Genomic DNA, 24,515 nt, shown 5'->3' on the forward strand with positions numbered 1-24,515 from the left:
TTTTTAATCAAGTCAAGAATTCCCTATCCAGGATGATGAAGAAAGAATCAGTCTAGAGCACTACATTAGGAATAAATTCTTAAACACAGCAATAGCATGATTTATAAAGGCTGAATCCCAATAATGTTTAGCTACTTTATACAGTAAGATATAAATAGCCTACTTCCCACTACTCTTAGAGGAAAAAACAAAACAAAACAGAATCAGCTTTGACCATCAGTAGCGCTGATACAAGAAGGTCCGAAGTGAGTAGCTGCAAACAACTAAACAGGGAAAGGATGTGAAAAGCAAATTCATGAAAATGGACTTCCCATAAAGAGCTGTCTTCCTCTGCCCTATCCACTCATAAAGAGAAAGCAGAGTAAAACATGTTGTAAGGCATTTATTTTCATTATTTCATTAAGTGTTGGAAAGGGACAATTCTGTCTTTGGAACAATTACAGAGAGAATGCCACAATACCTACTGCATATTGCTTTACTGTTGAAACCAAAATATTGTCCATCACAGGTGTTTGGCAAATGAAGGGGGAAAAAAAGAGAATCTATTACCATTGAAATCAATGCTGTTAGATGAAAGCACCATCTTCATTGTCAGATCTGATCAGTCATGCACTTGAAAATGCAACTACTTTTGGTTTTTACAGTAAGCCACAATTTTTTAAAAATGCTTATATAATTCTATACAAATTAAGTACAAAATCGGCATTGTTTCAGAAATCATTGTGAACAGGGCTGAAGCAAATCACAAGACACACTTGTTAACACTATACAGCTGGATTTGAACACAGACATTGATGAACTTGTGAAACCTAGAGCACACAAAAATGGTCCCCAAGTTTTAACCATGCTTAAGTGGAGAGCAAAGATGGTGGGTGAAGGAGAATATCCAACACTACTCACATATGGAGTGCTAGTTTTCTCAGAACTGCTGGGATCCCAAGAGATGATTATTATTTCACTTTAAGAATGACTGCATTTTAGTGTGTGGTTCTCACAAGGGTATACACAAGCCATATCAAATACTGAATTAGAAATAAATAATAAAAGGTACATCTAATACATCTTTTATTTTTAATTTTTTTTTTAATTTTTTTTTTACAGCACTGACTTTACAAGAGGATAAACAACTCTCGTCTTTAGGGGCTGCTAACATCTAGAACAAAGAAGTCACTATTATATACTCAACATATACTCAACCTTTTAATAACTTTATATATGTATATATGACTTTTCACACAAAAAAAGTTAAAATAATTTATACCTAAAAACTACTGTGTAAGTAAGAGGAAAAAAAAAGGTGGGCTTCCTTAAAAAGGATGGAAGAGGAAGACCTGATTTTCATGAACTGTTCACTAGCTGTTTCAGCTATTGCTGGAGTGCCAGGAGCCATCAACCAACACTTCACAGCACATTGGGAGCCCTCCACAAATCCACGGCACGCTGGGCAAGCCTTCAAAGGAGCTCATGCAGCCCACAGGCATCTGCTCAGTATCAGCTCCGGCGGGTGAGAGAGGTGGAGAGAGAGAAAAAAATCTCCCTGGGTAGTTATAAAGAAATGTGGAGTGAAATCCTGGCCCACCAGTATCAGAACGTCCACTGGCTTCAACAGGGCCAGGATTTTACTCCCAACCCCTCTCTTCTCTCCTTGCCTTCTGTCTGCACCACATATGTAGTAGATTTTCTTACAGTGATTTTTTTTCTTTCATAGAAAAACTGCACCACCAGCAGGGACTGACCCAGTCACCTGCACGCTGCACGCATACAACAAGAGCAGTTCAGAGCCTCTGCTCGCTGTGGATGCTATCATGCTTGCGTTGCTGAGGAATCATTCACGTATCTTCATTTATACCTGGATCCTCTAAAATATCAACAAACTAGTAAATTCTGTAACCATGTAAACATGGCAGAAACCATAGAGGATCTCAAACCTATCCCATCACAAACTCAAGTTTTGATGGCCTGGATCCACATAGAGTGAACAGCAAAAGAAAAGGCAGTGAAGATATGGAAAGTACTTTTCTGGAGGTTACATTCCTCTGAAATAGATATTAAAGCAACATTACAAATAAAATCAGCTATGTGATCTGCAACAGTGTGTCTGTTTATCTATGAAAGCAAGAGGAGATTATATTAAAGGAAATATTTTAATCTACACAAAGCATTTTCACATACTCCTAATTACAAAACACATAGTTGCAACACCATGAAGTAATTGTATACTGAATACAAAAATCAATACATCTGTTACTAAGAAGGAGAGAAGAAAAGAGAATTAGCAGGGTAATGCAAGTGAACTCCTGCAAGTATGCACATGGGGTGACTGTTACAAACTTGAAATAGAGTCTATTCACTAAAAAAACCAAAATCCGAGATTTTCTGCACAGCTGTGGAAGGCAAGGCTGCAAGCTACTGTGAAAAAGCCTGACTCACTTGTCACTGCTGCCACGCAAAGACTTTGGGAAACCAGCGTTAACTTAAGAATTGGTAAGTCTGGAAAGATTTTCTGGGGATGGAAACCATAGAAGCATTTTTCCTTGGTTTTGCTCTTTTTTCTCCAGTCAATTTAAACACCTCTGGACACATTTATTCTGTTCCCTTTTGACTGTATCCTGCCACTTTTATCTCTGCACTACTCCAACTGATCGTTCCCTGGCTAGATACAGCCCATAGTTATCTGGAGAATTTGGGACCTTATTTTGAGCAATCCTCATCACCTTCAACTCCTCCATAAGTCTCAGGGTTGGGTTCTTAATTTGTATTCATCTATTACGAAAACAAATTAAACTGGTGGCTTTCCATCTGAGCAACCTGCTGCAGACCTCCCACTTACAAACATTCACGCATTTCGAATGGGGATCTTCAGGCGATTTTATCATTCAGGTTCCAGCAGCCTGAATAAAAATCAGAACAACAGTGCATCCCAGCTACCAGGCAGCCTGCTCGATCGGCACCTGCAACACAGAGGTCCTGAATGCCCAGGCCTGCAGTTAACTAAAGGCAAAACAGCACTGGCGAAGTGGATGTCCTATGACAAAAACCACAAGTGTCAACGCCGATTATCACAGGCTGCGTTTTTGCAGTTGTTTTTTACGTAATGATCCGACTGTTCTGGTACAGCCATTACAAACCAAAGCATAACATGGCAAAGTCAGCTAGAGTGGACAGATGATGGTTCTACTTCACTAGCAATAATAATACCATGTAAGTTCTCTTCAACAGGGAAAAATCTTCATCTACTGAAGCCAATTACATAACTAGAGTGGAAATCATAGTCAAATCTTCTCCATCATGCTGATACAAAACCTGGAGAAATTCCAGTCAAGCTAATGGTGTTCCTGTGGATTTGTAACAGTGAAATAGAACAGAATCTGATCCCTAAGCTAACTGGTGACCATATAACTTTAAAATAATTGCTCCAATCAACACAGCAATAGTAGCTATGCCTCTGAAATCACAGCAGAACCTTTTCTACTCCACAATAATAGAATTCAAATAGCCAGCATGGAAAATGTCACCCAGATTGTCTGCAAAATTTTAAGAGCAAGAGCGTTCTGTGAATGTCTAATATTACTAGACTTTATTACTCTCACAAAAAAAAAAAAAGCTACAGAACATTAGCAGGTTTACTGTGAAGCTTATCTTAAATCAAAACTATCCTGAACTTATCAAATGAGACAGCAATTCAGAAAAGCACTTTAGCACATGCTTACTAATATGTGCATGCTTGAATGTTTTGCAGTTAAGTAACTTATGTCTGGATACTTGGTAATTTAAAGTTTTGGCTTTAAAAAGTTGCTCTCCCAAATTTTCCCATGTGATTTAGCAATATTCTACTACATGAGCCATAACAACAATTTTTGCAAGGAAATATAGTACTACAGCAATTGCATGGTAATTTATGTGAAAAATCTATTGTAATGCCACATCACAACAGGTATCTGCATATTTGCACCCGGTAAATTAAAGTGATACCGATATATTTGATAAATAAAAATAAATTACAGACTATGGGAAAAATATGTCACTGATCACACCAATGACCTAAACTTGTTTTCTAGTTACTGCCAAGGTCTGGAGTAATATTTAAATATAGTATTTCTGTAAGCCTTCAGAGAATTACAAAATAAACTTTTAACAATCATTTGTAAACAAGTTTAAAATGCACAATTATATTTCAGTAGTTTATTTTGGAGAAATAAAGCAGTGCAAAATAGGCCAACCAAAATTCAGAAGGCAGCCAGGAAAATAAAAATCTTATTTGATGTTCTAACTAGGAAACAGTATACAGACATTTCACTTGGATCCAACACTCAGATTCATGTAAACATACTTAGTTTGAAAGGTCTTGAGTTACTAACCCAGTTTTAACATCATTGCTTCTCCCCACCACCCAATTAAAAAAAAAAAAAAAAAAAAGCCATTGTAATAAAGGGAGCAAAAGGCAAGTCTACAAACACTCCACCAGCTGGTTACAAGAAAGTACCATACAAAAATATGCACTGGCAAGCTCCTTCCTGAGGGTATCTTCTGTTACACATGTAACATAAAAAGACTTTTTTTTTTTTTTTTAACAAACAAGAACAAACCCAAAATTGTAGATGTCAATTTTATTTCAGTCATGGCTTTACGAAAGGTTTGGTCTATCATGAATACTTTTATAAACCCTTAACTATGTACATCTGATTCACTCACACCACTACCACAAGACCTGCAAGCTGCAGTCAACGTGGGATTCAGCAGCCTCGAAGCATACAACGGTTGTGAAGAGTGCCCAACTCACAACTCATCTGTGCACAGTCTAGGAACTTGGCTGTATTTATGCGCACCCTGGAATTCAACAGACACCAGACTGATGAGGTCCTTCCAGTCCTTATAGAAATATCTAAACTTAAAGTTAATACCTTTCTAGAGGTGGAATAACCTTCTGTTGTATAAATCATCCTCAAAAATCCAATCCCAGCTATAGAGAATTCCCTAGAATGGCACTTTGGGAAAAAAATCCAATGCCTCCTAAAGGAAAACCATCATTTACACGAAGTAATTGCTACAGAACATTCTTAGAAATGTCTTCCCCTACAGGACTGGTACCATCAGGCAGGATGGTGACATCCTTTCCACATTTTGGTTTACTCCTTTCTCCTTGGTCCACCTGGGCTCTAATCTCTAGGTCCTTTCCTTTTGAGTAGGTATCTAATGCATGACACCAACAAAACTGGTATTAAATGCCGCAGTGATGAGTGCTTTATAAATGCCTGGTATGGAAAGATGGAAATTCCCTTAACTGTAAGCTAAGAGCTTAAATAAGGGAATTTTCTTAACACCACCTCCTTAAATATATTTCAGGGCTTACATGAAGAAGGAAAGGCCACTAAGTCTACCAAAATAGTGTCTATGTTCCCAGCACTGACAGACTCAGTTACTTCCAGTTTAGTGTTCAGAAATGGCAAAAGTTGCAGGAATTCTCAGCAGCAGAAGACGCTGCCATGCTAGAAGATGCAATAAAGGGTGAACACTGTAGGGTTACTGTATATCTCAAGAGCAATATACAATTTGGCTGTGCTATAGTTTACAAATGATATAGAGCACTGTTGTAAATTACCACACAGCTTCATCTGACAGCTTGCAACACAATAACGAGGTCTCTAAGCTAGAGCTGTCATGTATTGCTACCTCATACAAAGCCTCACTCCAGGCAATTCGGCCCATATTTAGTCTCCAGAAGAAAAAAAAAAAAACGTACAGAGCCATGGATCTGTGAAAGGCAGCAACTGTGTTACTCCTTAGGATCTGCAGACCAGACGTACTGCTCTAAGGAAAATATGTGGCTCTGCTTGCCAGCCCCCTCGCAGAGCTGTCCCAGACTCTTCACAAGTGCAATGGAGGGAGAATTACATTCTCTGCTAGGAGATGAGCTGAAAACACTAACTCTTCATGGATTTCACCGCTAGCAGAGGATTGAAAGGATGATGCTTCATCTACCAAATCACTCATACTGACTATCTGCACTCTTTTTCAGACTTAAGCCTGTCTGGATCAGACATGTTTCACTATTGGCAAGTGTAGTTAGAAGCTACTTTCAACTGAGGCAATAAGGTCGGGGAAAAACTGCAAAGCTGGAACCAGGGCTGTTGCCTAGGTTCTGCACCCTGAACAACCAGTCAGCTCTGTCCCTCTCACAGCAAGCTACCTGTGAACATCGTGACTGGTGGATGTTTCAACAGATTTGGTTTGGTGATACTGAAGTTGTCTTAGCTTTCTTTTGCAAGGGCCTAGCTGGAAAGAGGGAACAGGGAGCACTTTAGGCAAAAATCTCTAGCACTGTTACATTCATACACTCCATTTCAACATTATTATCTTCTTGATACCATGAGGTCCGATTTTAAAATGCTGGTCACCAGTGATTACAAAGAACAATAGAAATGAAAGAGCAATCCTCCCATAATGAAAGAACTAGTGTTAAAACCCATGTGTGTGTAAACTTACTACAGATTTGCAACTGGAATATGATGAAATGGATCTGCATCACCTCCTTACCCTCCCCCTTTCAGTCCATTTCATCAGCAAATTAGGTTAAATCAAATGGAAGGGTTTTTTTGTTTTGCTTTTTTGTGTTTTGTTTTGTTTTTCATTTTTCACAAGTGTATTGTTATAGCCTGATCTGGTTCTGGGACAATTTGTATCCCTGTGGCTTTTCCTTAGTCCATGGCATTGGTAAGTTATTGAGAGGAAGCTTTCGTTGCCAATGTAGCGACGCAGTGCTGCTGGAAGCTGGGGGACACTGTTGAGTTGCAGCCTAGTCTCTGGTGTTGCAGTTTTACTGAGCTGTTGGTCTCGCTTTCTACAGTCCAGGAGGAGTCTTTTCCCATGACGCTGAGACAGCCCGAGCTAGCGCAGCATATCCGCTCGTCCATGATCCCGCTGGTCTGCTCAGCCAGGAGCTTGCTGCAGTTTAGCTGGGTCACCTCAGGTGCCTGACCCTGCAGGACAGCAGCTATGTGGTTCAGGAGATCTGTGAAAAATTCGGAAACACCCTCATACCCTGAGAAGGGGAGAAAAAAGGAAGAAAGAAAAAAAAGGCAATTAAGTAATTTTCATAAGTTCTTTCAACAGGCTTTTCTACAGATTTATTTTTTGGGCTCTCCTTGCCCTCTAAGTGATAGCAAAAAGGCTTCTTTTTCATGACATCACTTTGACTGACTGCACAAGCAGGTTAGTATAAAGAGGAACAGAGCCTCATGTTAAAAAATTAAGTTTATCTTTGTTTAAATAGTTCAAAAGAAAAACTATGTCACCTTTCAGATTTTCTGTTTCTCTTTCCTCCCAAGTGTGTGTGTATATATATGTGTGTATATTTTATCTTTTTCCAAGCCCAGGTTTTTTCCTAGGTCACATACTCTGTGGTATAATGTTAATATTTTCCACCCTATTTTCAGGTTTTACTGTGGAAACTAGCTCTGATGCACAGGTTCCCTGAGGGTCTGGACCCTCTCTAACGTTTCCCCAGGAACACCCTCAATTAGGGAAACCTCAAAGAGCAATGGGCTAGCCTTATATTCTACAGAAAAGGCAGGTTCCCACTGCACAAACATTTTGATGCTTGACTAATCGAACCTAACTCAGCACTTAAAACATGTTCCCCACTATAAGCACTGTCTGGAAAAATGCTTGAAGGACAGAAAACCTAAATCAATGGTATAGTATTTCGTAGAAACACTAATCTTTGATTTCAGTACCAAAACCACCTGTTTGCATGGTTCTGTTAAGAGATTCCAAACAATTTACACTGCACAGTTTAACCATAACTAGGTTTCTTGGTTAAAACAGTTGGTCAGATACTAGGAGACACTGAATTTTCAGTGACATGAAGGCCAGCTGTAGGTGTACAGAGCTTCTGGCTCCATTTTAAACATTCTGGAACAGGCACAGTTCTATCACTGTATACATCTTAAAATTGAAACAGACATGCAACATATCTGTGCAATGCCTTGAAATGGATTTTAACTGCTACTGCATTACCTAGGATTTGTATCAATTTGATTTAATATTACAGGTGACATACGACATTCAGTGTATTCAATAGGCTAGGGTGACTGCTTTAAAATGTCTAAAGAAGTATTTTAAAAGTGACTTAGCATTAATACAGGAGACTGAAGCAATAAATAACGCTTTAAAAGTCCCATATGAATAGCACATGTTCACATAGAGCAGCACATGAGCAAAACCAGAGACCACAAAGTAAATGCACATTTTAAAACACTTTTAGTGATGTGATCACAGGGCAGAAGAGTCTCACACATCCATAAATAATTCAGTTTAAATCTCCCTTCTCCTGTAAAAGCCAAATTCCTATGGCAATAAAAACCCAGCTTCCTGAAAAAACATAAGGCAGAAGGATAATTCGATGTTAAGATAAATGTGGTGATTTTATGGTGTATTTATAACCCACATATGTTAACCAATTAATTCTTATTTAGGCTGCTACACTGCTTTGGATTTTATTGCTGTCAGTCACAGTTCTCCTAGGTACTTCTTAACAGGTTACACAAAGCAACAGCGATGTAAGACAATGGCTCCCAGTTTTCTTATCTCAAAAACAACTAAACAAACTCAACAAAAAAATTAACCAGTTAAAAACATCAGGCTTTCCAGTGACCCACACTACCCTGCTAAAATCCATCCCTTGGCAGGAGCCAACTAGGACTTTTACGGTCATAGCAGCCAGAACAGGATACCCACCTCTCCAACAGAGGTGCTTGTTATATTTTCTTGCTTATGTAAAAGCCACGGGATTAGCCTTCAAATCTACTCAGAGTGCTTCAAACACCCTGGGAATAAGCCATCTCCATAGAAACAGCTTTAATATTCAGAGAGGATCCGTAGTACCCTAGAGTGCTCTGTCTGCTCAGTTAAAACAAATCAGCCTTGTTTGAGGGCACATGGCAAACTCACAAAGAAGTTGCTTTTAATATTTAATGGGGATAAGATGGCCACTTATTCAGTCCTGAAATCAGCAGATGTTACAGTGCAAGGAAGCCATACATTTCAGGCAAGCTTTCTCTGGGACAGCCCTCTGCACACTAAATGGAAAGGCCCAAAATAATGCTGCCTAGTCACTCAGAAGAAAGCTCACAACGTAAATAAACAGGGAAGAGAGGAAGAGGACCAGGGTGTCTCAATTCTTGAGCCACAAGATGCCGGGGGAAGGCTGCAAACTCTGTCAGTATTGCTGGACTCTCTTCACTGGCTGCTGCTGCAAATCTTTCAAAAAGGCAATTGTGGGATGTCACTGTGCTGTGACAATGAGGAAATCAAGAAGGGCAAATTAAATTACACCTTCAGAAACTACTGGCAGTGGAATTGGGCTTTATGTTACACATAGGATCACTGAGAGGACATAAATTTTGCATGCCTCAAAGCACAGGTTGCATGAATCATGCTGCAGCAGGTACTGCCATAGCACAGCCCATTGAAACCAGTACAGAAACACCAGTCTACATGAGGTCTGAATTTAGCTATGAAGAAAATAATCTTCAGTGTCCTCTGACTGAGCACAGATAGGAAGGAAGTCTACCCAGCACCGCAAATGCACCTAAGTTTTGTGGAGTCAAGAAATGTTTCTGAGCATTTTCAAGCTAGTATTACAGATGCTACATGCCTGATTTTTAGGAGGCTGTCCCTTCATCTGGCACACACTCTGGTCTTCAGCATCTTCCCTTGGGCAGAGAGAACTGGGACAGTCCATGTCCTGCATTTGAAGCAGCATATTCACACACATAAAGTGTATGTCCAGACGTGATGCCCCCAGTTCCCATGTACACACACCCAGGGTCAGTAGTAGCAGTAGTAGGTGTACTCTGTACCCAGCTTGGGCTAGGTGAGATCAGCCACTGCAATACAACATCGGGCTATATGGAGCCTTTTTTATTCTCTCAGTTACCTGAGGTCAGACAAACATAAAACCCACACACTATGTGACTATGCCTACAGTTAAACATTGCAGCACGTAACCACAACTAAATATAGTCCAGGCAGTTTCCTTTAGAACAGAAGACACAATAGGCCTTTTAGACATTTATCTTTAAAATCTGTTCGAAGCGTTGCTGGAGCTAAACAGAGCAGGTAGCAAACAACACCCTCCTACAGGCACGTCTGCTCAGAACTCTAATATTAACTTAATCTTGAGATGAGAGCCACGGTTTGAGGAAGTGGCAGGTTTGAATGAGCTTTGAGTCTGCTCAATGTAAATGTCAGCAGAGGAGGAAGCCAAGCCTTGGGGCAGTTGGACAGGGCTTTGGCCAGGCCTGGCCCCATGCAGTAGCTTGAGCTCTGTGAAAGAGGCTGTGAATGCTCCTTAAAAGCACCACTTCCTCTCCCTCCCCACCAAGCAGTGGTGCAGAGACAATGTAGCAGGTCCTCAGATTGTCTGTCTTGGCTCTAATTTGGCCCTGCTGCAATCCTTGCAGGACAGGATGACTTGAGGAAGAGGAGAGAGGAAAAGCCCCTTCCTGGAAACAGGAATGGTGAGATGTAGTGACTCTCTTGGGCAGGGTTGAGTATCACCTTCTCATTAGGAAGGTGCTGGCTCTGCTTAGGAAGACAGTCCTTTAAGCTGCTCAGCCTTCAGGCAAACTGGCGCCTCTGTTGTATTTCAACCCATCACTTCTTGTCTGACCTCAGCAGCCCTTGAGAGCAGCTCACTTCTCTCAGTTCAGCTACATTTTACAGATTTTTAAGACACTTTTGTCTCCCCTAGCCTTCTCTCTTTCATGTATCTGGTCCTTGCTGCTATCTTCTGGACTTTCTCCAGCTAGTCTTCAACACCCTACCCCACAGTTATAAAGCCAGTAGCTACCTTCACTACCCACGTGTTCACCACTAAAAAACCCTATGTGAGACACAATGTAGAATTGTGCACAAGAAGCTTCCCTGTGTTCTCAAGTATCTCAAGGGGACAAAAACATGCTATTAATTCAACGTCTATTCAAAAACCAGTTACTGTGCAGACTGAAACACACGACTCTGGGTCAGTATCAAAAACTTTTGCCTTGGGTGTAAGCACAGCAGAGCGTGATGCTGAAGGCAGTTCCACAAGTTTCTGTCACAACAAGAAGACATTACTCCTCTTTAAATAATTAAGTATGCCACTAGCTATCATCCAATCTGGACTTTTCAACATTTGAAGAAAGAAGAAGTTCAGCCTGTGAACTTCAGTTCAGTCTGTGCAAAGCATCAAATCCAAAACAATATTTGCAAAAAAAAAGAAAAAAAAACCACCCAGAATGCAAATAGGAATGCAAAATGCAGGATCGCAAAAGGATGTCTTGCATCACTGACTTCAATATCCAGCTGTCTGAAATATAATCCCATTCATAAAACTGATCTGGTTCCATCTTACACCTAATTTAGGTTGTTTGTTTCACTGTCAGAAGACTGTTTTCATAGGTTTGTGGATTGCATCAACACCATATGGTAGAACCAAGCTGCAAAGTGACCCGAAATAAATAGAATAGCAAGGTTGGAGTTTTAAAAGGAAGCCAGTTGCTGTAGAGATAGACGAGCGAGACACAACAGGGCGGTTGTGGGACTGAGGACTGAGACTGAAAGATTAAGAAGACTGAGGGCTCAAGACAAGATCTCTAAATATAAAAATACCTCAGCCATACTGAAAATTCAAAGACTGCAATGTCAGGTTAAACACAGTTTGTAACAGCCTGTGTGTGTCTCTGGAAGCAAGCACCACCATTCAGGTAATGAGAGATGATTCTCAAGGGGAAAAAACCCATATGACAGCAAACTCTTCAGATGAGGTGGTATATTCTTCTCCTGTATCAGACTACTAATTTAACACATGAGACAGAGTATTATTACCTCCCATTATACACATTTACATCTCATTTTTAGCAACTCCAGTGGTCAAAAAGCTTGTTTAGTTGTTTCTAAGACATAGGTTGCACTAATAAAGTGTGGTTGCACTAACAAATTTACCTGTTTTCAAGGTCTATTTTATCGTTTTACTCCAGGGTCCCCTTTTGTCAACTTGCAAGGATATTTAACTCTCTATAGCAAGTGCTGTACACCTACAATTTCAGCATCTTCTTCAGATTCACAGAATGGTTGAGGTTGGAAGGGACCTCTGGAGATCATCTAGTCCAACCCCCCTGCTCAAGCAGAGCACGTTGCACAGGATTGCATCCAGGCAGGTTTTGAATATCTCCAGAGAAGGAGACTCCACAACCTCTCTGGGCAGCCTGTTCCAGTGCTCTGTCACCCTCACAGTGAAAAAGCTTTTCCTCATGGTTTTGGTGTCATACATAAAATGTCATTTCATGGAAAACCAATTTGCAAAGGAAGAGATTTTCAAGGGAACAGTTTACTGCTTCCACCCCCTCAGTACCTTTAACAGCACAGTCTGAACAAAAATCATCTTAGAGGCTCTCCTAGAATAGAATTTGTTGTTCCTTTCTTCATCTTCAGATTGAGGGACAGGCCTAGAAAGGTCAGGTCCCACCACATAGTCCCATGCTTTAGCAAGTGGGCATGCCACCTGCAGGGAAGAGCAGGACAGCTGGCCACTCAACTTTGGCCGTTATCTCCTAAGGACTAATATTTCACTAGTACATTTCATAGCTAGATTAGAGTTCTGCCCTTGCTAGATTATCTGATCAGTATCTGATCTCAGGACAATCTTGCCTACTGCTCTCCTGTTCCCCCACAGGTAAGACACCAGCAGTAAAGCTTCACACTAAGCACACGCACCTTGGCTTCCACGTAGCCTGAGTGGAAAGCCTTTCTCACCTGGGAATGCATTTATATCAATGACCGCATGCTGCCCAGTCTGATTGTTAATGATGATATCAATTCCAAAGAGGGAAACTCCCAGAGCCTGCCGCAGCGCCTTGGAGATTTCCCGGATGACGTCATCATTTGGCCGCTCAAACACTCCTTCGATTTTATCAAGCTATAGTGGAAAAAGACACATTACTAAGGGACTTGGAAACAGTCTTTTTAGTGAAAAGATTAATTTTCAGAGGTTTCCAGTTGTATATCCACCCAATCTAATTGCAGGGAACTGGTGTCATGAAACAGAGAAAGAAACAAAGAGAAACTTCTTTTATAATTCAGAATCCTACATTTATCAGAAGTTCATCTACCCTAAAACACCAGTTCTTTCTGTTTTATACTGGTGCAGTACCTCGGAGAGACACATCAATGTAGGACTGAACAAAGAATCAGGCTCACTATTTAAAATACTAGATTCATACCTTAAAAATCAAACCAAGCTAGGGTGTTTAGCCCTGCACTGCAAATATTCTGGATATCATTCTGTTATTTCGATATAGATTAATGCCTGTGTTAAAGGACTGATAAAATAGACCCCTCCTGTTAATTAATTCCATCTAAACCATACAACACAATTGAGTGATATCTTCAGGCAGAGGCTAATTCAAATGGGATAGCTTTTATGTGGGTTTTGATGTATGAATTATTCTATAAACATTTATTATTACTAAGAATGACTCAGGTTACTTAAAAATGTAAATTTTCTCACTACTTAAGTAACAGGTTATATGGCAGAAGTATACTGTGATGCCTGCAGAAGTGTGCATGGGATCTGCATGCATATGAGAGCGACGGTATGTAAACCACAAGAGCATACACTCTCCCTAAGTTTAAAAATAAATTTAGCCACAAAGGAATTTATGATTAGCACAATAATAACTTTAAAATTTATCATGCCCATCCGTGTTATACATAATTCTAAATTTAATCATTTCTGGCTATGAAGCTACTCCCAAATAGAGCATATGAAACAGAAAAGAATCTGCAGACTCAGAGATTTAAAGGACCCAGTCCTGTAAAGTGACTTTCAGAGCAGTTGCAGGCCTGAGAACTTGTTAGGATTCATATGTACAAAGCTTATTAAGAGGACTGGTAATGCACGCATTAAACTGTAATGTGCTTGCACTGGTGGACTCAGAAGACACCTGGATACGTCCTCTGGCCGCAGCTCAGGAATGCTTGCATTTCAGGCAGTTACTGACCCTCTGTGGCCCTGCCCAGTACAATTCTCTGCTTGAATTTTCACCATTTGTCTTTCCTCACAGAACTGAGTCCTAGAAGGATGATTTATGCTTATTAAGCTCTCTGGACAGGAAAAGGCCAGATATTTGTATTCAGAATCTTCTTATTCCCTTTGTCTAGATTAACTTTGGGGAGTTTAGGCCTGGTGAGCAGCAGACAGGCCTGCTGCAGCACTGCTTCCTCACCAGAGCTCGGTAAGGAATACCAGAGGGACACCCAGTCATGCTGGACCGTTGTACCAAACAGACCTCAGCCTGCAACACAGAAGCAGACAACTTGTGAAGGAGGGTCACTGGCTACTAACACTTCGATAAGAAAGGACTAGATACAGGTTTCCAGCCAAGCTAGAGGAAAAAAGACCAAGTGTACTTACTGCTGTTAAGACAGATGATGATTCTGGCTTTGAAACATTGTGGCTGTTGAAAAATATTGATTCTCTGTCTGAAATTAAAAGAAGACGTAAGTAACTTTACACTGGATTTTGACTTCCAAAGGCTTAGTGCAGGGAACAGTAGGTGGCACTGCCGCTCAGGGAATCTAATCCTGATCAATACTGGACAGTCTCCCCGCATCCACCCACAAAGCCCCTCCTACGCCCGCACTTAGCTGCCAGCACAGGCAGGAAAACACTGCCCAGGTCACCCAGGGTTTTCAGACCTTAGGCCACTAGAACCGTACAGAATTAATACAAATGTGCTAGGTTTCCTTCAGTCAAATGAAGCTCATCTCAGTAAGACAATGAAGTTCATTTCTAATTTGCTACACTCAAAGCAACAGTTCAAATGGGAATGCATGTGATGGAAGAGAGAAGCTGCTCTCACTGCAGGCAGCGGATCGACAGCACCCAGTCTACAGTGAGATCCCTGTGACCCTAAGGAGGACACATTCACTGCAAAGGAAGGCAAGAAATTTTATGTTCTGGACCTGATCTTCCTTCAGAGGCACCAGAGGAAGGCAGGAAGTACCCTGAGGTGACAGAAACCACTAATGCCCTGCAGCAGAAACCATGCAGAGAATTGCACCAGCACCTTCCTCCCTGCTCTCTCTGAGGTTTTACCAGCTGGGAGAAATCCACCACCACAAGTCTTCTCACCACAGCAAGCCGATAGCAGTGTACAGACAAACCCAAATGGGAGCTTCCAGACAAAATTCTCAGCATGCAAGTAGCACTAGCAGTACTGTATTTTCACCTCACTGGTCTCTTCAATGAGACCTTTAAGAACAGCTACAAGGCTACATATAACAACAATGTGGAGTTTGTGAGAAGCAAACCCAAACCCATTCTGCAGTCTGACAACGTCATGCACTCTTGCCCTTCCTCCCATTTAGAAAGGCCCTGCACTTTCAGACAGTCAGCTCCTGGGAACTCCTCGCAGCCATCAGATCTGCTTAATCACTGGAGCTGCTCAGTCAGATGCCAGTAGCACAGCCACCTCAAACCTCTGCTGATAAGGGCAAGACAGCCAGACAGTTATTCTAATCTGCCCACAAACATTATTTCTACATGGGATTCCAGACAACTTTACAGTCTCATGCCATCTGATGAGACATTAGCTAAGGCATTTTTAGAAAGATGCCTTAAAACCTTCGCTTCCAGTAAAAGTACAGATTGTCATAATATTTTATATGAAAATAGATTCACACCTACTTAATTTGATCAGGACAGAGACATAGAGCATACCTAGAAGTAAATGCATCTAGACTTATAGGCATACATATCTACAGACAGAGATTTTTATCAGGATCCTACTGAGCCCTACATACACTAACAAAGTACATACATGTGCGCAAAACCCAGTGGTGAGCTCATTAAGCGCTCACCATTAAGACCAGCAGAAACCACTAAGAAAAATGACACGAAACTTCCACTTGTTTTATTCATTCATCTCCTTTAATTTGATACCTTCCCTTCCCTCCATTACCTGCTGGATCTGTCGAGTTGCAGGATTGCACCCACTCTGAGCTCCAAGGAGCACAGGGCACCTTTACAGCTCGCATGCACTCAGCGTAATGCAGCAGGGCCACACCTGTGCCCAGAAAGGACCCTGTCTGCATTCATACTCCTGCTAGCTGATAGGCACATCATTCTCACATCCATGCCCTACTGACTCCTCCTGGCTTCTGACAGCCACAGAACTCACTTCTCAGGCCCTTCAATGCACTTTTTCCATAAAGGAAATTTTAGCAAACTTTAATGAGCCTTTCGAGCACCTGCTGTCTGGTAGCATATAGGAGGATCACTGTCCTTACCAACAAGTCTATTCCTCCTTCCCCCAACACAGCTGGTATTCGCAACCAAAGGACACTGCCATCACAGTTTAAAACATCAGGCCTTAAACAAACTCATGTAGGAGAGAGTATAAGTCCTCTTTAATTTAAACACACACACATAATCAAGGTAAAAATAGGGAGAGGAAGTTTCAAAACCATGAAATCCAGGAAATTCTCTCCAAAGCACATTTATAAACAAACTCCGGAACAAATGACATATGAACTTACTGTGAAACTAGAGAATTTTTATCTCTCTTCCATTCCACATGACATAAAAAACTCTTTCTAATAGGTAATACTCAGGTTACTGTTGTATAAATATTTATTATATGAATGTCATTCACATATATTCCAGAGCAGATGCGTTATCTCCCTTCCTATTGAAATAATACAGAAAAGGAAACACAGCATGTAAAAACCAGATGCCTTCCCTTCAGCTGCCTTTTCAAAGATATTTTTTATTTGGGCTGTTTGCAGCCAGGGCTCCAAGAACTCATATCTCCTTCTAAATGGGAACAACGTACCTGAGATGCCAGCAGAGAAGTTCTTTAAAGATGGTCTTTTCACCACTGTGTAGGATTCCCCAACCACAAACACTTTATACAGCACAGCATTGTGATTGATGAAGCTCTGAATGACGCAAGGGGGACGGACAGCCTTCAGGCCCTCCTGGTTGAAGATGATTGCCATCTGAAAACACACAAACAGTTTTGCTCAAGTCTTTCATTTATTTCACATTTACCAACCATCTGACCAGCAGTGAGGGGGAACATCTACTGATGAATATATATACATACATATAATACATGTATAGTCCAAGTGTAAATTTCTGCTCAGCAGCTAGACCTATTTCATTACATTTTGAATCCTCTGAACACTACTGGCAGTGTAGCTTTCATTTTCCATCAAAACCATTTGAATCACTATTTTCTTCTCAGTTTTTGTAATTTCATTTACTACTTTAAGTTAGGGAGCTACCATAATTGCAGGTTTTATTAAGAAAAACAAGAGGGTAGAATATTTGACAAATAGAGTGGACAAAATTTGCATAACATAAAGCCTGAGGACAACAGAAGTATGAAGAATAGATCTGTTTGAATTTACTAACAATACAAGATCTTTCCTGCAGCTGTATTTTCAGTGGTTTGGTTGAGCCCAGTTGTAATGTCCTAAGCTACAGGGTTTCACCCACATCAATAGAGAATTTTTTTCGAAGTGTAGTAGCGCTCAATGTTAGCAAACGCTGGGCAGGCATTTTCCTTGGCTCGGTTTCTTCCCGTTATTTGAAACGTATAGTCCCCTTGAAGGGACTGGGAAAAGTATGCCAGAAAGGAAGTCATTTATAGGACCTTAATGATGAACGACAGCTGCCTCAAACAGCATGGAAGCAATGCTGGTAGGTGCAGACAAGCACTCTGACAAGCCAGCATATCTCAGTATATGTTACACTGCTCTCTGCATGAATCCCTCCATTAGGCAATGCTTACATGCACATTTAATTATCATGAGCACTGCGCCCTACCCTTGGAGGTTTGTTGCTGAAGCATGAATGCTGCCATGGCTCCTGTGCAGAACTGGCAGTAAGCACGATTCTGGTACAGGCTGATGAAATTACTTTACAGTGTGCCCTTAAACAGTAGTAAGAATAAATTCACATTTGTTCTCCAGCTTCAAAGCCCTGAAAAAGCTATGCGCTAGTTACCTGAAGACTGATGTCTCTCCATTACTCCAATGATGCTGTGCCTTGTTATCCACAGTGGCAGAAGGGGATTTTGATAGTCAGGCACTTTGAATAAGGATCATCCAAGGCCAGAGAACCTGACACAGTATACATCTCGCTTTCTTCCTGGCAAAACTAAGATTTCTCATCTCCCTCCTACAGGTAGGGATGCTTTGGTTAGAGCATCTTCCCCCACGGAGGACCTGCTCAGACAATGGCTAACCCTCCATTTCTTATGCCTCTCACCTAACTCCTTCAGCACAGGATGCACAACACCTGCCAGAAAGGCTCCTAAGTTCTGAAACACAGCTTTTTTCTTAACCCTGTTAGTTTTTCTGCTTGGCCTCCTTGAGCCTAATATTTTGCTTGGGATGAAAGACAGTCCAGAGGGGTTAAGAGAATTCTTGTGGGTCCCACAGTGATTCCACAGCAACATACAGAATAAAATTGGAGATCCCTGCCTCAGCATGGTGCAGAAGAGTTTTACTGCTAGCTCTCTCTTTCCACATGCTTCCTGTCAGTTTTCATGCCTTCTGACATTAGCCGTATCCTAGTGAAATCAGGGCCACTGGAAGGATTTTATAAAGAAACTTTTCCACTTTCTGCTCTCTCTTTCATATTTTATATTATACATGATCAGCTGCTCAGTTGATGAATGCTGTACTGAGAGACCGAGGAGCTATATTTGAATTCTTAGCAATATCTTAGTTTGTTCCTGTAATAAAAACAGTAAATATAAAAAGTTTTGTTCTTCATTTATGGCAAAACCATAGCCATGGTAAATAACAGAGTGATTACACATTTGTAGTCAGAAGTCTGAGCACATTTTTGTCTCTACCTATTACTCTGTTCTCCTCTTTACCTGGCAGACCACATTAGATCACATAATTGTCTGCATGCATGCACTCAGTAGATTAACATTTTCTGAGTTCAAGTCAATGCCTACTGCAGCTGATATTCTTACTCTGTCTCCATTATACCAGATGCTGTCTATTTGACAGCACAGACTGAATTTGTGAGCGGTAATAACCTGTGCAAGAAACCTACTCTAACCAGCAGAATCATCCATCAAGATGATTCACAGCAACAACATCACGCCTTATTTGTCTCTCACTGGTGGCAGGAACCACTGTTCTCTTCCTCCTCCAGGGTAGAGACTGTTGGCTTTATAATATCTATAATATACTGGCAAACAACATGTCGCTCCTATCCCTCAAGTCCTCTTTGCAAACATTTGTTAATGAATCCTCACAAACCACTCCTTTGTAAGTTGAGCAGGTACTTATCACCCCATTTTACCAGTGTGGAAACCCAGAGAGTTTGTCTTTTCTGCACAAAACTGACCCAGGCTATTGGGAACCGTGTGAAACCTCTTGTCTGCAAAGCTCTATGCTGACAGCCCCATGGACTGGCACATAACCCATATAACTCCCATGGTGTTATGTTATATTGGTTCACTGTGATGTCTCATGGTTTTTGGCATGCATGAATACAGCTCCAAGAATTCGCTTGCAGGGTGCACTTGCTCTTTGTCATCTAGCACAGACCTGCTGTGTCTGGCAGTAACACGGGAACAATATTTTATATCATAATTTCCAAATGGCATTCCTCATTATAGATGTAGACTTCTTTTGAAGGCAAAACAAAACATTTGGCACCAAGAATTTCTAATGACAATGTCCTTAAGGAATTCGGCCTGAAAAAACAGTGTGATTCTCTGACTCTCGCTTTTCATTCCTCTCTGCTCAACATTTAGAAAGAATTATTCTGGATGCATTTCCTGAGGTTATAGGTCTCAGTGGTGTTTCACAGCAGCTTTACCAGAAGGTCAATCAAGTTCTGACATATTGGCAGCAGGAAAGTAGGACTTGTAGGCATCATCTCTGTTCAAATCTAAAAGAAATGGTGCTGGCAAAGTGGGGTTCAAGCGCTGAGCCAGCAGACGTGACCTCCAGTGCAGAAGCTATGTGGAACTGTGGGACACCACAGGAAGACTAATAGCACCTCGGCTAAACTAACTTGTGCTTTCACAGCATAATGCAGACTCTGTCAGCACTGGCTGGCACCAAACCCAAAATCATGTCTGTACATTCAGCTGTCCCTGTTAGCCAGTGTCTGAACGTTTTGAATAGTCATCTTACAAAGAAAAGCAAGTTTCTGATCAGGCTGGGTTAGTTTCAGTGTCAACTCTGCAGTGGGGAATCTCTCTATAGAAAATTAAACAATTTGCCAAAAGCCACAGAAGGAGTCATTAATAAAACAGATAACAGAATTTTTTTCTTGCTTTAGTTCTATACTCTATCTTTCAGACAGACTGTCTTGTAAGCAGAATATTTATTCCATGCTTCCCTTGCCATTATTGGCCATAAAATAGCAGTTACAGGATAGTTCCTCTCTGACCATAAATACACCTTAAAATCATTCTTGAGAACAGAGCAACTCTAAAGTGACTCTACTACAAAACGTGTAAAGTATCACACAAGACTTCAGGCTTTTTTCCAGGGGGCCATCCTGGGCTCTAGTCATAAGCTCCCATGATAAACTGCAGCCTACAACTGTATTCAAGTCTAAATTTTGTTCAGAAAATGGAATTCTGGCAGGAGGCTGAAGTACGCCTGCACCGTATAAAAGAACGCAAAGAAAGACTCATTACGGAAATGCAAGTCCAAGCCGAACTGCACAGGCACTGAAAGGCTCATGCATTCAGGTTGCAGTTGCAGAGGAACTCTCTGCAGGAAAATCACCAGGCAATCTGGAGTCTTACATTCATTAGCAATCCAGTCCCAAGTGTTCCGGTGAATGATAGCAAAAATGTAGAGTGGTTATTCCCACAAATGCTAACAGGACTGTGTGTAATGCTTGTAAAATGATCCAAGCTAAGGCCCATATGAAAAATTTAGCTGCATTTTAAAAGTTAGTGCTGGTGACTCAAAACTTTAGCTGTAGGCATTCTGCTCCTCTAGATTTACATTTTACTTCAGGGCCTTCAGTTCTCAGAGACGCTGCAGCAACATACTGCATATTTCAGGAGCAGCTAGGAAATCTGGAATGATTACTGCGCTGTTAACAAAGGAAGCCAGGCATTATTACAGACAGCAGTGAGGACTGGATTCTTAAAACTGAAATGTGGTAAGCAGGGAGGCAGGAAGCACAAATGGAAAAGAATTAAAACAGAACTCGGCTCCTCTTGCCTAAATTTAGAGGAAGCTAAACTCATAGGAGCGCACTCTGTTCAGGAATACACAACCATTTTAATTGCAATTGCTTTACAGGAATGATAATTCTAGCAGCCCTGCTTTTCCCATAGCTGTATCATGTTATCACAACTGTTGCTATTCCATTCCCCTCAAGGAGAGGGCTGTGAGAGGCCAGCCTGTCTTTGCTCATACTTCTGCTTCATATGCAGCACTAAAACATTTATAACTAGCACCACATATATGTTTGGAAGAGAAACATGGTGGGTTACAAATATCACTTAGTGTGACCTCCCACCAAAGGAGAGGCAGAAGCAGATGCCTTGCAGATAGAGCTGGTCTGGAGACTACATACTGCTAGAAATAAGAGAACTAGAATTACTAGAAGCTAGAAACTACTAGAAAGACAACTCTACTTCAAGAGGTTAAAGTTGTATTTAACTTCATTTCAGATAAACCTGAAAAAATAATGATATAATTAAACTCAAGGGAGAGGCAAGGAAAGGGAAGTGGTTTGGGCATAGCCCTCATTCTGCTTACAACAGGATTGTAAAGCACCAACCAAACCACCATGGGGGGACCGGAAGTGGGGGAATAATGCTGTAAAAATTCTTTAACTCACCTCGTGAGAGTTGGTTCCATGGGCCACTCTGGTCTTACAAACTGGATAAATAAAAATAAAAAATAATGCATCACTGAAACAGGCCACACAAAACCCTTACAAATCTGTTCCCACCCACACGTGAAACACTGGAGTTCACTAGACCAAGGCAGTGACTGTACCAGATAATGCTGACAGTCCCTGCTTGAACAGTGTCCTCATTCACTGCAAAATCTGGCTTGCTCCAAGTCCTACTCTCTCAACTCCTCCCTGTAACTAAGGTGCAGAGGTCATTATTAGGACTGGATGGAGGCGCAAAGCATCAACTAAGAAGTTCGCATCAGTACCAGTATTACCCTTCTGCCTAAGGCCTGCCTAAGCCTGAGGACTTTTTCACAAGTGTATGATTTTGCCTGAGGCTGGAGCCATGCTACAGGTACCACAAAACACTATTGTTCCTCCTGAAAACAATGGAGTTGAGACACGGCAGAAACCAACTGCTTTCCCCACCTCCCTGGTCTTAGGGAAGGGCAGGCAACCAAAAAGGCTGAACCAAACTAAGATACGACATATTTTTCACAGGCAGCCATAGAGGAGGAGAAAAAAGTAGAAAGAGCCCAGCAGTTCTGTTTCCTCCTCCATATTTCTTACTTGCTCTGTGCATCCTGGTTCTACCCTCTACCCTAAAACTGGCACAAGGGAAGAAAAACATGCTCCTGCTATTATAAAACCAGACGACAGCTGAAGACCCCAGGATCTGCATGATAAGCACAGCTGATGTAGTGAGTGGGCAGTCATTCATGTATAAAGCAGAGAAGAGGATAAAAAAGCACATGGAGTAATGGGGTTGCATATGACAAGACTTCTTTGGGGATTGCTGGAAGAGTTAAATTGCCAGGCAAGAGGACAGGCACCTACGAAGGTCAAATGATCTGCACTAGAGGCCAAAATAAGCTGCTACTAGAAATGTTGGAAAGTGGTCAATGTTGTCTCACAGACACATGCTTTGGAGAGCAGGAGAGTTAAGAAAACCAGAAAAGACAGAAAAAGCACCGACACAATGTCACTCTTGTTATTTTTTTAATTTCATCATCATTTAGAGGGGTTGATTCATAACTTTTGAATATGTGGGCTATGCTGTTTGACTACTCAGCACTAGACGGCCCATAATGAAAAGAAAGAGTGCATGGGTGAGAGAGGGGTGTCAAAGCAATTCAGTGGGCTTTAAACTACTGCTTCACAACCTGGCTTCAGAAAACCTGCCTCATCTGGGAGAGCACTGACAAAGAGGGCAAGATGCTCATTCCACACAACTTTGCCTCTGAACCTTACAAATGAGGCAACGCACCATGGGAAGGAACACGGGCTAAATAATCCTGCTCATTTTACACTGCAAGGAATCAAATAAAGGAAGGAATTAATAAAGTAGACCCACAATAAAACCTGCTACAACAGGACAAACAGTTCACAGCAGCTGTTTGAGGCTGTGGTCCTTGGAGCCTGGTGTCTATGGTCATTTTTACTCTCTTTCTTCTACCCACTAAAATTATACTTGCAGCCTGGATCAGGGAAAGGGAGGGATGGTGAAGAAAGGGAGCAGTCAGCAAGAGAACAATTTTCTCAGGAAAAATAATGAATGAAGCTGGCAGGAGAAACTTCTTGCAGAAGTTTAGGGCAAGAGGCTAACTTTGTTAGAATTATTAGCATTTCCCAGGAAATCAAGTTTACTGAATCAAGGTGTTTAAAGTAATGAACATCAATAAAAGGCTAAATAAAAGCTGATAGGGAGGGATTTTGTTCCACACTCCAAGCAGACTGCTTCAGAGCATTTGCTTCAGGAAGGTTATAACATCCTGTACACATTAGCAATGCAACATCCAGTCCTACAACGTTGGCTACAACGTTCTTGAGGGTGTGTGTGGAATATTCAGAGCCCACTAGAAGCTGCAATGGAAGTCCATTTACATACTGAATGGGAATGCCAGTCCGTTCTTCTCTATTAGCTGCAAGGTATCTTCTCCACAGGCACTTGTCAGCTCCATAAAGGGTGGTGAACAGATCCTCTCATCTACAAGACAAAAAAAGACTCAAATGGAGATGAGGGGTTTAGCTTCTCAGTTGCATCATTACCAGCTCTCTCCAGAGTAACTGCTTCTAGATAGTCAGCTTTACTTTGACATTAAAGCACTGGGAATTTGGGTTTCAGAAGATGAAAGGCCTAATTTTCAGACACTCCAAAATGGAAAGATAATATAAAGATGAAAATTTCACAGGTAGTCAGGCAAAAACCACCACCTACTTATGAATACATAACTGCTCAGGACTTAGCCAGTGAGGTAAAAAGCAACTGGAGTCTTCACTCAACATCTTGCCTTCAAGCATCATTTTCAAAAGCATAGAGTTAACCTGTACGGTTAGCAAGTGTGGCTGGACTAAGCAGTCTCACAAAACAACCATTACAGTAGGGCCCCTCAGGTGGCAGATTCCAGTGTAGATTTACTTTAGCTGAGGTGCCAGACATGCAATACACCCCAGCGTCCAGTGGGACATCCATCCCTTGATCTCTGTCATGAAAGCAGTGCTCATTTGGTCTGGCAAAGCCAGAGTCATAGCACTGCTTTCCACAGAGACACCTTGGCAAGACTAC

At 41.3% G+C, this 24,515-nt stretch overlaps 1 protein-coding gene across 1 annotated transcript in view; it reads right to left on the bottom strand.

Moving 5' to 3' along the window:
• Nucleotides 1–367: 367 nt before the first annotated feature.
• Nucleotides 368–24,515, bottom strand: part of ITPK1 (inositol-tetrakisphosphate 1-kinase) — a 160,568-nt gene continuing 136,420 nt past the window's right edge. Inside the window, exons 6-11 of the mRNA XM_067296961.1 lie at nucleotides 23,838–23,936; nucleotides 21,890–21,930; nucleotides 16,878–17,043; nucleotides 14,456–14,523; nucleotides 12,796–12,958; nucleotides 368–7,039 (exon numbers count right to left, since the gene is read on the bottom strand). Coding sequence (XP_067153062.1) covers nucleotides 6,717–7,039; nucleotides 12,796–12,958; nucleotides 14,456–14,523; nucleotides 16,878–17,043; nucleotides 21,890–21,930; nucleotides 23,838–23,936 — 860 coding nt within the window. The 3' untranslated portion in view covers nucleotides 368–6,716. The remainder of the gene's footprint in view (nucleotides 7,040–12,795; nucleotides 12,959–14,455; nucleotides 14,524–16,877; nucleotides 17,044–21,889; nucleotides 21,931–23,837; nucleotides 23,937–24,515) is intronic.

The sequence above is a fragment of the Apteryx mantelli genome, chromosome 4 (assembly GCF_036417845.1).
Source record: "Apteryx mantelli isolate bAptMan1 chromosome 4, bAptMan1.hap1, whole genome shotgun sequence".
Lineage (NCBI taxonomy): Eukaryota > Metazoa > Chordata > Aves > Apterygiformes > Apterygidae > Apteryx > Apteryx mantelli.